This window comes from Mesitornis unicolor, unplaced genomic scaffold (assembly GCF_000695765.1).
Source record: "Mesitornis unicolor isolate BGI_N332 unplaced genomic scaffold, ASM69576v1 scaffold1538, whole genome shotgun sequence".
NCBI classification, from domain to species: Eukaryota; Metazoa; Chordata; class Aves; order Mesitornithiformes; family Mesitornithidae; genus Mesitornis; species Mesitornis unicolor.
In genome coordinates this window covers 1-13,170 of record NW_010203673.1, presented here as the reverse complement: position 1 = coordinate 13,170, position 13,170 = coordinate 1, and the positions used below count along the sequence as shown (strand labels likewise).

The following is a 13,170-nucleotide window of genomic DNA, read 5'->3' as shown; positions in this document are numbered from 1 at the left end:
GTTCAGTTTGGAATGAACAAGAGCACTGGAGTACGGAATGAGGTTTGTCTTAGTCCTTTGTAAGAAGGTGATTTTCAGGGAATGATCAGTACACAGGGATCCCACTGGAACAATTGCCTCTGAGAAAGAAAACAAAGCAATCTAACAAAACAGAAACCTCATTGACAATCAACATAGTTTCCATGTGAGAAAAACTCATATGTGCAAATGCTTTAAAGCAGTCAGATGGCAAGAAAAACTGCATTCAATCTTAGAATGTCACTCTGACGCAGTAGTCAGTCTCACTGGCAGACTTTGCCAACAGATTCAGACTATATGGACATATAAATGCAAGCAGCTATTTGGTATAGATACAGACACATAATTGCTGGCTACGTTATCACTTCAAATTCCCTATTTTTGTCTACTGAGAATGTATTCACAGTAGACTGTATACTAGCTGTTTTCATTTGCATTTGCAGCCAGTCTACACTATACTACTGTATGCACACTTCAGTGTTCTCCCAGATGGGGTTAGGAGAATGAAACTCCTGTTGGATTGAGCCCTCTGGGGCTAATTGATAAAATCTTGTAACATATTTTTAAAATCCTGAAACTGATGGTCTGTAGTAAAATCACAGCAATCACACACTACTCTGTTGTGTCAGAAAACTAAATAAAAAGCTATGTGTTCCTTTCATGTGTGCACAACCAAAGTCAAAAATGAAACTGAAGATGACTCTACACTACCAGAATATCTAGGTACAGTGGCTGAAATTTGGGCACTCATTAAGTCACTAAAGCCACAGTCTGAGGAGACAATGATTTCTCAAATAGGGTTATTTGTTCTGGATGAAAAATGCCATAATCACATGATCCACGATTTTTTGCAGAGATGTGTTAAGAATTTTGACAGCCTGACCCTGCCTCAGCAGGCTTCATGCCAGAACAGGGTTTCGTCTGGGCTGACTCTATTTTATGCACAATCATGTATGGCTTGTCCTCTAGCACCTGTTTTAAGCATATAAGCATAAAGCTGGCAGAAAGCATGAAGCTGGCACAAGCATTACATCACGTGCCTGCGTCTGATCCAGATGAAATGTGAACCACTGGGTGAACTAGTAGCATGTAGTTGGAGTATGAATGGTTGTTCAACCGCTGTCTGAGAGCTCTGCCACTGACTGCCAGCGCCCTAAATTTCTACCCACTCATTTAATGTGTTTGAATTTAACACATGAATCCAAGTTCAGTAAAGAACAAAGAAATGCAACCATTTCTTCCTGTTTTCTATTTTGCTGGTCATACTGGATTGTCAACAAAACAAACACCAATTTTTCAATCACTTTATATTCATTAAACAAACTACACAACTGATCAATGAACATAAAAAATGTTAGTGCTAATAATGCCATATTACTCAATCTTTAAGAAAACAGAATACAGAAGTATTAATAATAAGAGAATAGAACTGTTGTAAATATGTGAAACTGTACTGTGTCTTAGCCAATTATATGTTATTTAACCCTGCCTCTTTTAACGCGAATTACATTGTCACCACAATCTCTAAAGTCCTTAAGCACATATGTAAGTATATTCCAAGTTATGGATGACTTTTTGCATCCTTGTGTTTGCAAAATTAATGACATTTTATACTGAGTATTACTTATTCTCTTTTGTGTGGTGTACGGATTGTACTTAGAAATTACTCAGTACTTTAACAATTTTTTTTTAAATCAACAATATTATCAGTTAAACTCACCCTAATTATTTTTCATGGAAGTGCTTCCACAACAGTTAGAAAAATCTGGCTTTTAAATTCAAGCTAACAAAATTAATCCTAAGCTTCACTGGCCATTGTGAAAAGGCTCAAACTACTCTTCCTTTGCCCATACTCAAACTCAAACATTGACATACATCCTCTGAAAAATGCCATACTTGGTTCCCAAGAATCCCACAGGGATATAAACTGCTGGTATAGTAGATGTAGCAAGGAGAATCTAAGAGATTTAGAATCCAACCTAAGCTCTCCTCAAGGGAACAGCATTTTCCCTGTTAGGTGATAGGAAAGTATCAGCACTGTCATGTACCATTCTCCACCCACATCAAGGTTGCTCCTAGGCCTGAAGCTACAGCAACTGGCATCTACTGAGGACATAGTTCAAAACATCCAGTTTCTTCAAGGAAAAAAACATTCTGTCCCCTGGTCTTTACAAATCACAAAAGCTCTAAAAGAATATTGCCTTCATTTTCAACTGATACTGGGGTGGGATAAAGTTTATCTAAAGCACAGATACATTCATATAGGCTAGAGAATGAAAAAATTCACAAAATACCTGCAAAGGCACTCAGCAAACACACTGTTATTTTAGCAATCAGATGCATACATTTTTTCCCCAATTCTGGACAGTAAAAGTATTTTAAAAATTCTTATAATCATCTTCAACATAAAAAAGACCTAAAATGAAAATGTTTCTATCCAAATCCACCACTCTAAACAGAGCTTTTGATACATGATCCAGTGTCAATGGGGTTTTTGTCAGCAGTAACATTTTGTCATGAAAAACTAATAGGTTAAAGACCACTGTACAAATGGCTTTAGTGAAGAGCAAAGGCCTATTTTTCCAATTCAGCAAAAAGAATATGCACTAGAAGTCATTACAGAGCATGGATACATAATCCAGTAATTTCATTCCCTGCATCTGTACTTTATGCTAAATTAATTTAGGCAAATGTAATCAAATGAAAGCACTGGATAACTAATATACACTAGAATTTTCTGAGACATTATTTTCTATTTTCCAAAACCTAAAAGCTTATGCTAATTTTACCAGCTATTTGTAACTGGCAGGTCATTTGCAAAGCAGAAAAAGGAAACCACTTCAGGATGAGTACAATAAATGTAATGTATTCATTTGTGTACTTTAACTCACAAAAACCTTCTCCTTAGGAGGTTAATTTGTCAGGTCAAGACAAGTTTCTTTATGAACATGACTTGTTGACCATAACGTATTCAGACATATATTCACGTAAAAGCTAGAAAAAATAAATGCTATACAGACTAAAATAGTCACCTTTTAAGTAGGATATTTGGAGTCTGCCTGAAATTTTTAGAATTAGCAGAGCTAGGTCATAGTGGTTTTTGTACCTGAAGAATTTATGTGAAAGCACTTGGGTTACTATAGAACAACAAAGGAAAATTTAACCTGTTATCAATAAGTTGGTTTTCATATTTTGTTTTATAAACACCATTCATATGCAGACACAAATTCTCCTCATTTACTCAGTAATTTTTTTTGGTGTTTGTATGAGAAAGTCTGAATCAGAGTTTGCTAAGCAAACTGAGTAAAGATGACACCTGTATTTATCCCTTATATTGAAGCCTGGGTGTCCAAAGGTGGTTAGTTTACAATCCAGTGGACTGAATCATGAGTTCCTTACTATTCCATACACATAGCAGCCCAGCATTCATTCTCTGTGGATGTTCTCAAAAGCCTTGGCACCACTCTGAGAGGTAATAAGAGGAAAATCTAACTTAGTTTTTTCAAGACTTTAAAAGACCTGTTTACTGAGCATCAGTGAGGCTCAGCCATCAAAACAACTTACTAATACATGGTCACTGACACACATCATATTTCTGGAGTCTAGAAGAGAGATACTGCCTGACACAACTGGTGATGTCACTGTTTTTACAACCTAGATTCATCTTGATTGATTATGTCAGATTGCATATACAAGAGAAGTTAGAGAAGAGAGAGCGGTGATCCCTTCTGGCGCATCAGATAGGCCTATAAATTGAAGCAAAGCTTGCTGATTTACTTCTGCTAGTCCAGGTATGGCACCACAGACTGCAGCATATGCCAGCCCTTCAGAGATTCCCTGTACATAATACAGTTGTGAGTAACTCTTGTTGTTAGCACATCCAGCACAATCATGCTTTTGACAGTAATGTACCGTGGGCTCGCATAAGACAGGTAGACTGTGCTTCTGGTATCTCTTCCTTTAAAAATATGTCTTTAGATGGACAGGAATTTACAAGGTCCTAATAATAAATCCACCTTTTCTTTGGTGTTTTTCTAATTTTTCTGTTCCTGTTGAAGCTTTAGCTTCCAGCAGCTGCACTGCGAACTCAAGAATTCTTGCTTTAGATCTAGTCCTTAGCATTGTAAAAATTAAATAAACACTCCTAAAAGAGACATATTTTTATATACATATTTTACACAGCAGAAATCCCAAAGGAAGTCTGTTCTTGCTAACACCGCCTAAACAAATGACAGAATAAATCTCCAGTACAGGAAGTGTTTGCCTCAAACTATTGCCTTAAATGCTCTGTTTAAGGTCCTTTCTTTAAGTGCCTACTGGAGCATCAAGGAGACGGAAAAAATATTAAGAATCACTGCTTTGATATTAGGAATACCTTATATAAAGGAATTTATAAACCTCTTAGTAAGGATATGTCTATCTGTCTTATGGTGATTGCTTGTCTTTTTAAATTCTTATGGGGCTCGATTCAGTAAAATACTTATGCATAGTACTTAATGTAAAGCATGACCTCAATTTCCACTGGATCTTAAGTGTGCTTTGGGGTGATTTACTGAGTCACAGCCTGTATCATTGATGTTTCCTTTCAAATTAAACATTTTTTCAGAGAAAAAGTAACCAAGAAACTCAAGAAGATTCTCTGAAGTCTGTTTCACTGAAAGGAAAGAACAGTGGGGAAGGCATCAAAACTTAGAGTCAACTTAGAGAAGTATAAAAAAGTCAACATAATTAATTCACACTAAACTGGCAATCAATCTGTAAATAGCAGATGAGTGATGTAGCAAAAAGCAGGTAACACTGTCTTTCCAATTTCCTGTTAACTGGCAGCTGATTTCTGATGGGACTTTGCTTCTTTTCAGGTTTGCCTGCTAATATTTACCACCAAACACATGTAACCCACACTGTCATTTTCCAAGCACCTTCTTGCTACACATCATACCCCTCAAAAAAACAGAAGTAGATAACAAAGAGGCAGAGGATGCAGAAAATAAATGTCAGATTCCCTCACAGATGCAAGCAGATGTCAGCTATAGACTTTAATAATGTCAATCTACATTTAGTAAAGTGTGGCCAAAGATATTTCCATAGAAAGGAATGTATGATGTACGAGCCTACAAAATAATCACAATGCAAATAATTAAATCATTGTTGTATGCTAAGAGTGGAAGCATAATGGTTATTAAAATGGCTTTCACTTAAATTGTTTCATTTTTAACATGGCTTAATGCATGTCTTCATAGGAGCTTTGCAAAGTAAGGACAACAAAAGTTCTTACCTGAGCTTTTATTGGTTTTGTTCTGCCTACTCTTTACTTGCTCAGTCCATAAAGTAGGATAACGAGAAGCTATATCTAGGAAAAAAACAACAAAACAAAGTTTGTAAATTTTACAGTTTCTTTAGAAGTTACTAACAGCTCAATAGTAAGTGGATAGTTTTAAAGATACATGGATCTAAAAAAGAAAAGCGCACACTGGTTTCTGCTAGGACAGTTAAAATCTTTATTCATGCAAAGGCATGAATAATTACTTCCTTATCCCATTCATACAAAAGGTTGAAATAAATACTTGCAGAGTAAAATTATGTTTAATTGGAATAAAAACCTCCTAGTGTGGACCCAAAATACGCAATAAATTCAGATTAGATTCTGTGAGATTTACAGTGAGCGGTAAGGCAGCCACAGTATAGAACTATCATTGCATATAGGCCTTGAGCTTTCCATTTACAGAGCACTGAATTTCCCCAGAGGCAAATAAGCCTGAAAAACCTTAACATTACTAGGCAATATCCTGAGGATGGAATTTATCCTTTATCTTCTGTATTTGGCCATACAGTTTTAACCTGCACTCTGGATCAAGTTTAAAACCTGTCTCTGCCCTGAGTAATGACAATTAAAATTGCTTATGTTGGACTTCATAGCTACAGCGTCACCTCAAAGCTATCACACGACATTCATTGCTTGTAAAGTAAAGATTGGATTGTGTTTGCTGTCTTTATCTGGAAAAAGGTACAGATGCTTTCAATTTTTTTTAACTTCTTGCAACTGCTCCAGCAGTTGCCCTAACACTACAGTAGCATTTGACGTTGAGGTACATGGTCCATACTGCATAGTTCAATACCGCACTATTAAATTCCTGTTGATGCTCACCTTCTTCATCACCTTGAGGCTGAGTCTCCAGCGCGGGAGCTGAGGCATCATCTGAATTCAGAATGGAAAAGATTTGCAAGGAGACTACAATTATGAGAGTAAGCTAAATAAGTGTACATACGTGATTGATACTAATGATTTGCACATAGCCCCGGCCGGTAAACAAACAATAATTTAAACATTTATAGGTACTACACAGCATAGTTAAATTACATCTACAGTACACCAATTACAAATGGATGGCTTTTGAGGTTATGGTTGATGAAATGATTGCAGGGTCTTTGATGAGGCATTAAATGATCAGGTTGTTCCCTGGACAGTAATTCTTCATTTTTAATGCTTCATATCGATACCTATAGATCTTAACTGATCAAATCAGAACTTCTAAAGAATTAATTAGATAAATGTATAGAAGGGGTAAGACCTGTGAAAGCAAAAACAGTCTAAGATGAATGAGTGGCTGCAGACATGTCGACATCTTTAAAATGAAAAGAAAGTTTATTTCGGCACAGCAGGTTCTATTTAACAGTCAAGCTGATTTTATAAGCAAGATTCATAGATTAAAGAACCGGAACATTGTTTGCGCAATTCTTATCTTCTGGTCAGGCACCTCCATCCATCCACTACCAACCATTACTGCAAGAAAAAAGGGAGCAAAAATTACAGAAATGGGTAATTATAGGTTCAGTAAAACAGAGTGGAAGTAGTGCTGGAATAGAAAAATTCAGTATGAAAAATTATTTAAGTTAGCATTCTGTGAGAAAGAGCAGTAACCAAAGGCCTATCTTTACCTTATTATGTTTTTGTTATTTAAAATTATTTCAGGTATTAGGTAAAAATGACTTACTAGGTCTTGCTAGTACATATTTTCCAGTCATTGCTCTTTCCTGTATCATGGAGCTAACTCCAAGACCAAGATGTCCCATAGTAAACAGTATCTTCCATGCAAGGTTTTTATTAGCTTTTATTGCAGTTGCACAACTGGACCTCAGACCAACATAGTTTCCAGATTGTTTTTCTGCATTTTTATAGAAGCTAGAAACAAAGATAACTGAGAAGCTTCCTTTTCATGTAGCTCTACCAGGACAAAAGTGAGCAGCATCTTTAAGGCTTACACACAACCTGTTGCCATTCCACCTTGCTACTGCAATTCAGAACAGCCTCCTCCTGTTCCCTTTGTTGTCACCATCACAAGCTTTTTCTGTTAATCTAGTTCACACAAATACAGATACCAAGTAAATAATGATAGCAGGTAAAACCAAATTTGTAGCCATGAAACACTTCCTTGATGCTTTTCATAAAACCAAAGCAGCAGCAGTAGAAACTTATTTTTACTGCAAAATGTTTCAACCAAAACTTAGAGACTTCTTTTTAGAATGCTCATTCTTCATATCCACAGAATGACATGGCACTTTGTTTCAATGCTGTAACAGACTGCCACTTCTCATTAGTCTTGCAGCCATTTTTGTTGTGTCCTCTGGGTGGTGGAGTAAGACCATTGATTAATTTCAGAGACGCCATCAAGTATCCTACTGTACTGAGAATCAAGACGTAAATTTAGACATCAATCAGTATGTGATTCAGAAAACCTATAATTTCAGAGGGTACAGTAGATAAATATTACCAAGAGCACAGTCAGAAACTTACTTTTGGGTTTAAATGACATTTTTCTCACCATGTTTTGGTACACAGTTTCAGTTTGTAATAGATTTTATTTGATGTTATTACCTGAAATTCAGATATAATGCTGCAACTTTGGTGATTATCATCCCAGTCAAAATGAGATGTTTTAAAACAGCATTTAAAACAGTTTATCTTTTTTTTCTTTTTTTACTCAATAGATGTTTAATGGTTGAGTCATAAAACTAGCTTCAGGTCCATTCCTCCCCCAAAAAAAAAGAAACAAAGAAAGATATTTGCTTCTGGTCATCAATGAGCCAAACATTTGGTATAGGATATCTGCATAATCTAAAAGGTATTAATTCCAGAACTGGAGAAGCTAAAACAGCTCCTGAACTACCCTTGATCTGTAGGAAGACACCCACATAAACTTTCTGTTTGCAATCTTTCAGGCACATACTCTTTTAATAAAATCCTTTTGTGTTAAGAATGCAGAGGCATGTGACATTTCATTGTTCAAAACAACATTCAATAGAGAGTCGCAACTGTAAAGCAATTCATCTTTATATTAATTATATATCTCACAGCGTAATTGCATAGGTATTGAGGCTGGCACATGCATACCAGTCCATATATGCATTCAGTTAAACAGAAACAGTTCTGTTTGTTGTCAGAGTTCAGTTACCAAGAACATCATCCTGCAGTCAGCTAAGAATCAGAAAAAAGATATGTGATACCATCTCTGACACCTGTGCTCTTCAGATAGTCTGAATATTTTCTTTGGATAGAAGAGGGATCTGTGGGACCAGGGAAGATACGTTAGGAATTATCTCTTAAGTTTTATTCCTGTTTGGTTTAATGTGCAAATTTGCTAACGTGCAAACATAGCTCCTGACCTTCAAATTCTGCAGCTGGAAATTTTCTTTCAGTATTCAAATACCTGGAGAAAGTGAAGTGCACAACTGCAATAGATATGGCCTGCCAGCTCATCTTCCCCTGTGAGTCCCTATAGGACATCTTGGAAGAAGAGACTATCTCCAGCTAAGGCTATGCTGTCTCTTGAGCAGAGTCCTCAAGACCACATTTTGAAGGTCTGGAGCACGTCCTCTGCAGCAGCAAGAACATTGTGAACCTGCTGCTGGGTAAACCTGCTTGCTGGGTAACAATACAGGCAGCTACTCCCAACCACGTATCCCTGGTTAGTCCACAGGAACATGCAGAGGAAAGACAATATTGGATTTTATGGTTATTTGAAAAACTACTGCTGTGACCTTTCAAGCTGAGCTGCAAAATACCTTTTACTACACTGACTGCAAAGTCGAAGCACAGCTCTTTCACTCAGATAGCTGATCCTATTCACTACTATGTGATCGATGATCATTACTTTATTTAAAATATAAGGCAGTGACTGGCTGGAAGAAGGGTGGGGAGAGGAAATTAGAAGCATCTGAGAAGAGCCAGGGACCACGTGGGAACGAGGTCAGCGGCCCTTCTTGCTGCAGGCTTGTGCTGGAGAGTAAAAACAAGGTGTGAGTAAAATGCAACCATGTCACTTTAGACACAAATATATGTGATTCAAAGGAAGACTTGATAAACTGTGTTCATTTAAATTCCTTCTTCTATGATTGTTCATTCAGGGTTCAGCAGCTCAGCCACCAGAGTGACAAACAAAAATAAAGGACTCCAGGTGAGTTTTATATATGGGATTGTTCGTTCAGTTCAAAGCTGAGAATGAAAGTCCTGACCTAAAGCAAATGGGCAACTTAAGGTTAGTGAAACCCACAATTTGTTTGGAAATACATGAAGGAACAATTTTCCAGTATTTCGTAATTATTAGACTTTAAAGAAGCACTGATTTTCTTAACCTAACAGCGCAATAGTGTATTTAAATGTTGGGTATATTAGAATGCTGCAAAAGTTCCTGTAAAAAAAAAAATTATTTACAGTGGACCAAACAGATAGTCACTAACATTAGCATCAATATGAGTAAAGTCTTTATAATTAATATATGCTAGTGTAACTGACAGCAACATTTAGTATGTTATTTTCAGCTGAATTAAATCATTTAAATAATTTAAAACTACCAGTTATGTTGGAGTCACATCAGATTTTGTCCTGCCAACAAGATACGCACTATGATCCATCTCTAACACCAACAGTCATCTGGCCATGAATGTAAGCCATCAGAAGGATTAATCACAATATAGAGCAAACTGCTGGGTTCAAGATGACTCAAGCACTGATTGCTACAGAAATAAAGTGAGGACTCCGGTTCCCAAGATTTTGGGACTGCAAAATGCTGTCTTATCAAACCGACAGAATAATCTGTCCTCCAGGGCAAGCAAACAGTATGGGAAAATATTTCAGAGTACAGCTATGAGAAGAAAAACTATTTTCCAAACAGCACAAAATAGCAATGTCTGTACGGCTGAGTCTAGAAAAATATAATGTCTATGGATATACAGACAAATACATGCATACATATATATATGTTTATACTCATAAGCTTACTAAATATCTACAATGCAGGCATAAAATGAATAGCATGCATACATATTATATATGCAGCTCTAATACATGATTAATATATACTGAAAATTTAAACCTATGGAAAATCATCGTAGTGCATACCACAGCTATTTCAGTTTCTATTTAAAGGGCAACTAAGATATTTACCTGTTTTTCCTGCACCTTCCCGTTGTGGCAGCTTCTCACTCACTGAACCTGCAATTGGAAAAAGGAATTAACCAGAAACATATTATTTTCACTTTTAATATGTTTTCTGAGAAACACAGTTCAGCTTTAATAATTTGGTTTTGGTCATTACAGCAATGAACATCAGCAATTTTTTCCCTTGCAAACCAAAGATTATAGCTTTGCCTATGACTTTTGCATTTGTGTGCCATCAATTTACTGTCAGATGCTATTTCTTGGCCACCGGAGGACGTGAGAAAGAGATAGCATTAAACATTACATAGGCACAAGTGCAAGAATAGGCTCACGTGCTGCAGAGTCAGTATCTCCCGTCCTCACTGACCCAGCGAGGACAGGTCCCGCATTAACATACATCGCCGTGGCACTACCCCCTCGTGACCTCTGGTGCAGGGTCTTGCCCACACGATTCAGCTGCTCTGTGTGGCTTCTCCAGCCCCTAGCCTAGTCCTGGCTCAGATTAAAGCCTAACCCTTTCTGCTTTCTGCCTCATACAAGGCCCTCCCAAAACTCTTTGCTGGTTTGAAAAAGTGTGAGTGCTGGGGGAGACCAGGACAGTGCTTTATCCTGAGTTTGAGCCTGAGCTGGTTGCAGGAAACATCCTCAGAGCTGTGGCACTTAGGAAACAGTACTGGTGGGATAGCAGTTCGGAAGTTGGAAGGAGACATGTTGTAACAGCTCATCCTGCCAGTCTGGACCCCAGCCTAGCATCCAGTCTTGATTCCAAGCCATCAAGAAATTATAAGCTCTTCAGAAGGGATAAGCAAGGAAGGAAAGGTGGTGGGGTGGCCACGTATGTTAGGGAATGCTATGACTGCCTAGAGATTGGTGATACTGACAACAGGGTTGAGTGCCTATGGGCAAGAATCAAGGGGAAGGCAAACAAGTCAGATATCATGGTGGGAGTTTGCTATAGACCACCTAACCAGGACGAAGAAATATTCCATAGGCAGCTGGGAGAAGCCTCGCAATCGCTTCCCCTTGTACTTGTAGGGGACTTCAACTTCCCGGATATCTGCTGGAAAGATAACACAGCAGAGAGGGAACAGTCCTGGAGGTTCCTGGAGCGTGTGAAAGAGAACTTCCTGACACAGCTGGTAAAGGAGCTGACAAGGGAAGGTGTCCTGCTGGACCTGCTGTTTGCAAACAGAGAAGGTCTTGTGGGAGATGTGATGGTTGGAGACTGTTTTGGGCATAGTGATCATGAAATTATACGAGTTTTCAGTCCTTGGAGAAGCAAGGAGGGGGGCTAGCAGAACTGCCACTTTGGACTTCTGGCGGGCAGACTTTGGCCTGTTTAGGGACCTAGTTGGCAGAGTTCCTTGGGAGGCAGTTCTGAAGCGCAAAGGAGTCCAGGAAGGCTGAACACTTTTCAAGAAGGAACTCTTAAAGGTGCAGGAACAGGCCATCCCCGTGTGTCAGAAAACGAGTCGACAAGGAAGAAGACTGGCCTGGCTGAACAGAGAGCTCAGGAGCTGGAGTTCAGGAAAAAGAAGAGAGTTTATGATCTTCGGAAGAAGGGGCAGGCATCTCAGGAGGAGTACAAGGCTACTGTGAGGCTGTGCAGGGAGAAAATTAGAAGAGCCAAAGCGCAGCTGGAACTTAATCTAGCTAGTGCTGTTAAAGACACTAAAAAAGGTTTCTATAAATACATTGGAAACAAAAGGAGAACTACGGAGAGTCTCCCGCCTCTAGCAGATGTGGGGGGAAGCACAGTGACCGGGGATGAGGAAAAGGTTGAGGTACTTAATGCCTTCTTTGCCTCAGTCTTTAGTAGGAAAACCAGCAGTACTCTGGGTACCCAGTCCCCTGAGCAGGAAGACAGGGATGGAAAGCACAGTGAAGCCCCCATAATCCATGAAGAGGTGGTTAGCTACCTGCTTTACCACTTAGATATACACAAGTCTATGGGACCAGATAGGATCCACCCCAGGGTCCTGAGGGAACTGGCAGAAGTGCTCACCAAGCCCCTTTCCATCATTTACCAACAGTCCTGGCTGACTGGCGAGGGCACAGTCGACTGGAGGCTTGCGAACATGACACCCATCTACAAGAAGGGCCGGAAGGAAGACCCAGGGAACTACAGACCTGTCAGTCTGACCTCGGTGCCAGGGAAGGTGATGGAGCAAATCATCCTGAGTGCCATCACAAGTCACAAGCAGGACAACCAAGCAATCAGACCCAGTCAGCATGGGTTCAGGAAGGGCAGGTCCTGCTTGACTAATCTTATCTTCTTTTATGACAAGGTGACCTGCTTGGTGGACGAGGGGAAGGCGGACTTTAGTAAGGTCTTTGACACCGTCTCCCACAGCATTCTCCTGGAGAAGCTGGCTGGGCATGGCTTGGACAGGTTTACTCTTTGCTGGGTTAAAAACTGGCTGGATGGGAGCACAGAGAGTTGAGGTGAATGGAGCTAAACCCAGGTGTGACCAGTCACAAGTGGTGTTCCCCAGGGCTTAGTTTTGGGGCCAGTCCTGTTTAACATCTTTATCAGTGATCTGGATGAGGGAATTGAGTGCTCCCTCAGCAAGTTTGCAGATGACACTAAGTTGGGAGAAAGTCTTGATCTGCCTGAGGGTAGGAAGGCTCTGCAGAGGGACCTGGATAGGCTGAATCAATGGGCTGAAGCCAACTGGATGAGGTCTAACAAGGCCAAGTGCCGGGTCCTGCACTTC

At 39.1% G+C, this 13,170-nt stretch overlaps 1 protein-coding gene across 1 annotated transcript in view; it reads right to left on the bottom strand.

Moving 5' to 3' along the window:
• SMOC2 (SPARC related modular calcium binding 2) overlaps nucleotides 1–10,852 on the bottom strand; it is a 74,333-nt gene extending 63,481 nt beyond the window's left edge. Inside the window, exons 1-4 of the mRNA XM_010190782.1 lie at nucleotides 10,786–10,852; nucleotides 10,460–10,507; nucleotides 6,164–6,214; nucleotides 5,294–5,368 (exon numbers count right to left, since the gene is read on the bottom strand). Coding sequence (XP_010189084.1) covers nucleotides 5,294–5,368; nucleotides 6,164–6,214; nucleotides 10,460–10,507; nucleotides 10,786–10,852 — 241 coding nt within the window. The remainder of the gene's footprint in view (nucleotides 1–5,293; nucleotides 5,369–6,163; nucleotides 6,215–10,459; nucleotides 10,508–10,785) is intronic.
• Nucleotides 10,853–13,170: the final 2,318 nt, after the last annotated feature.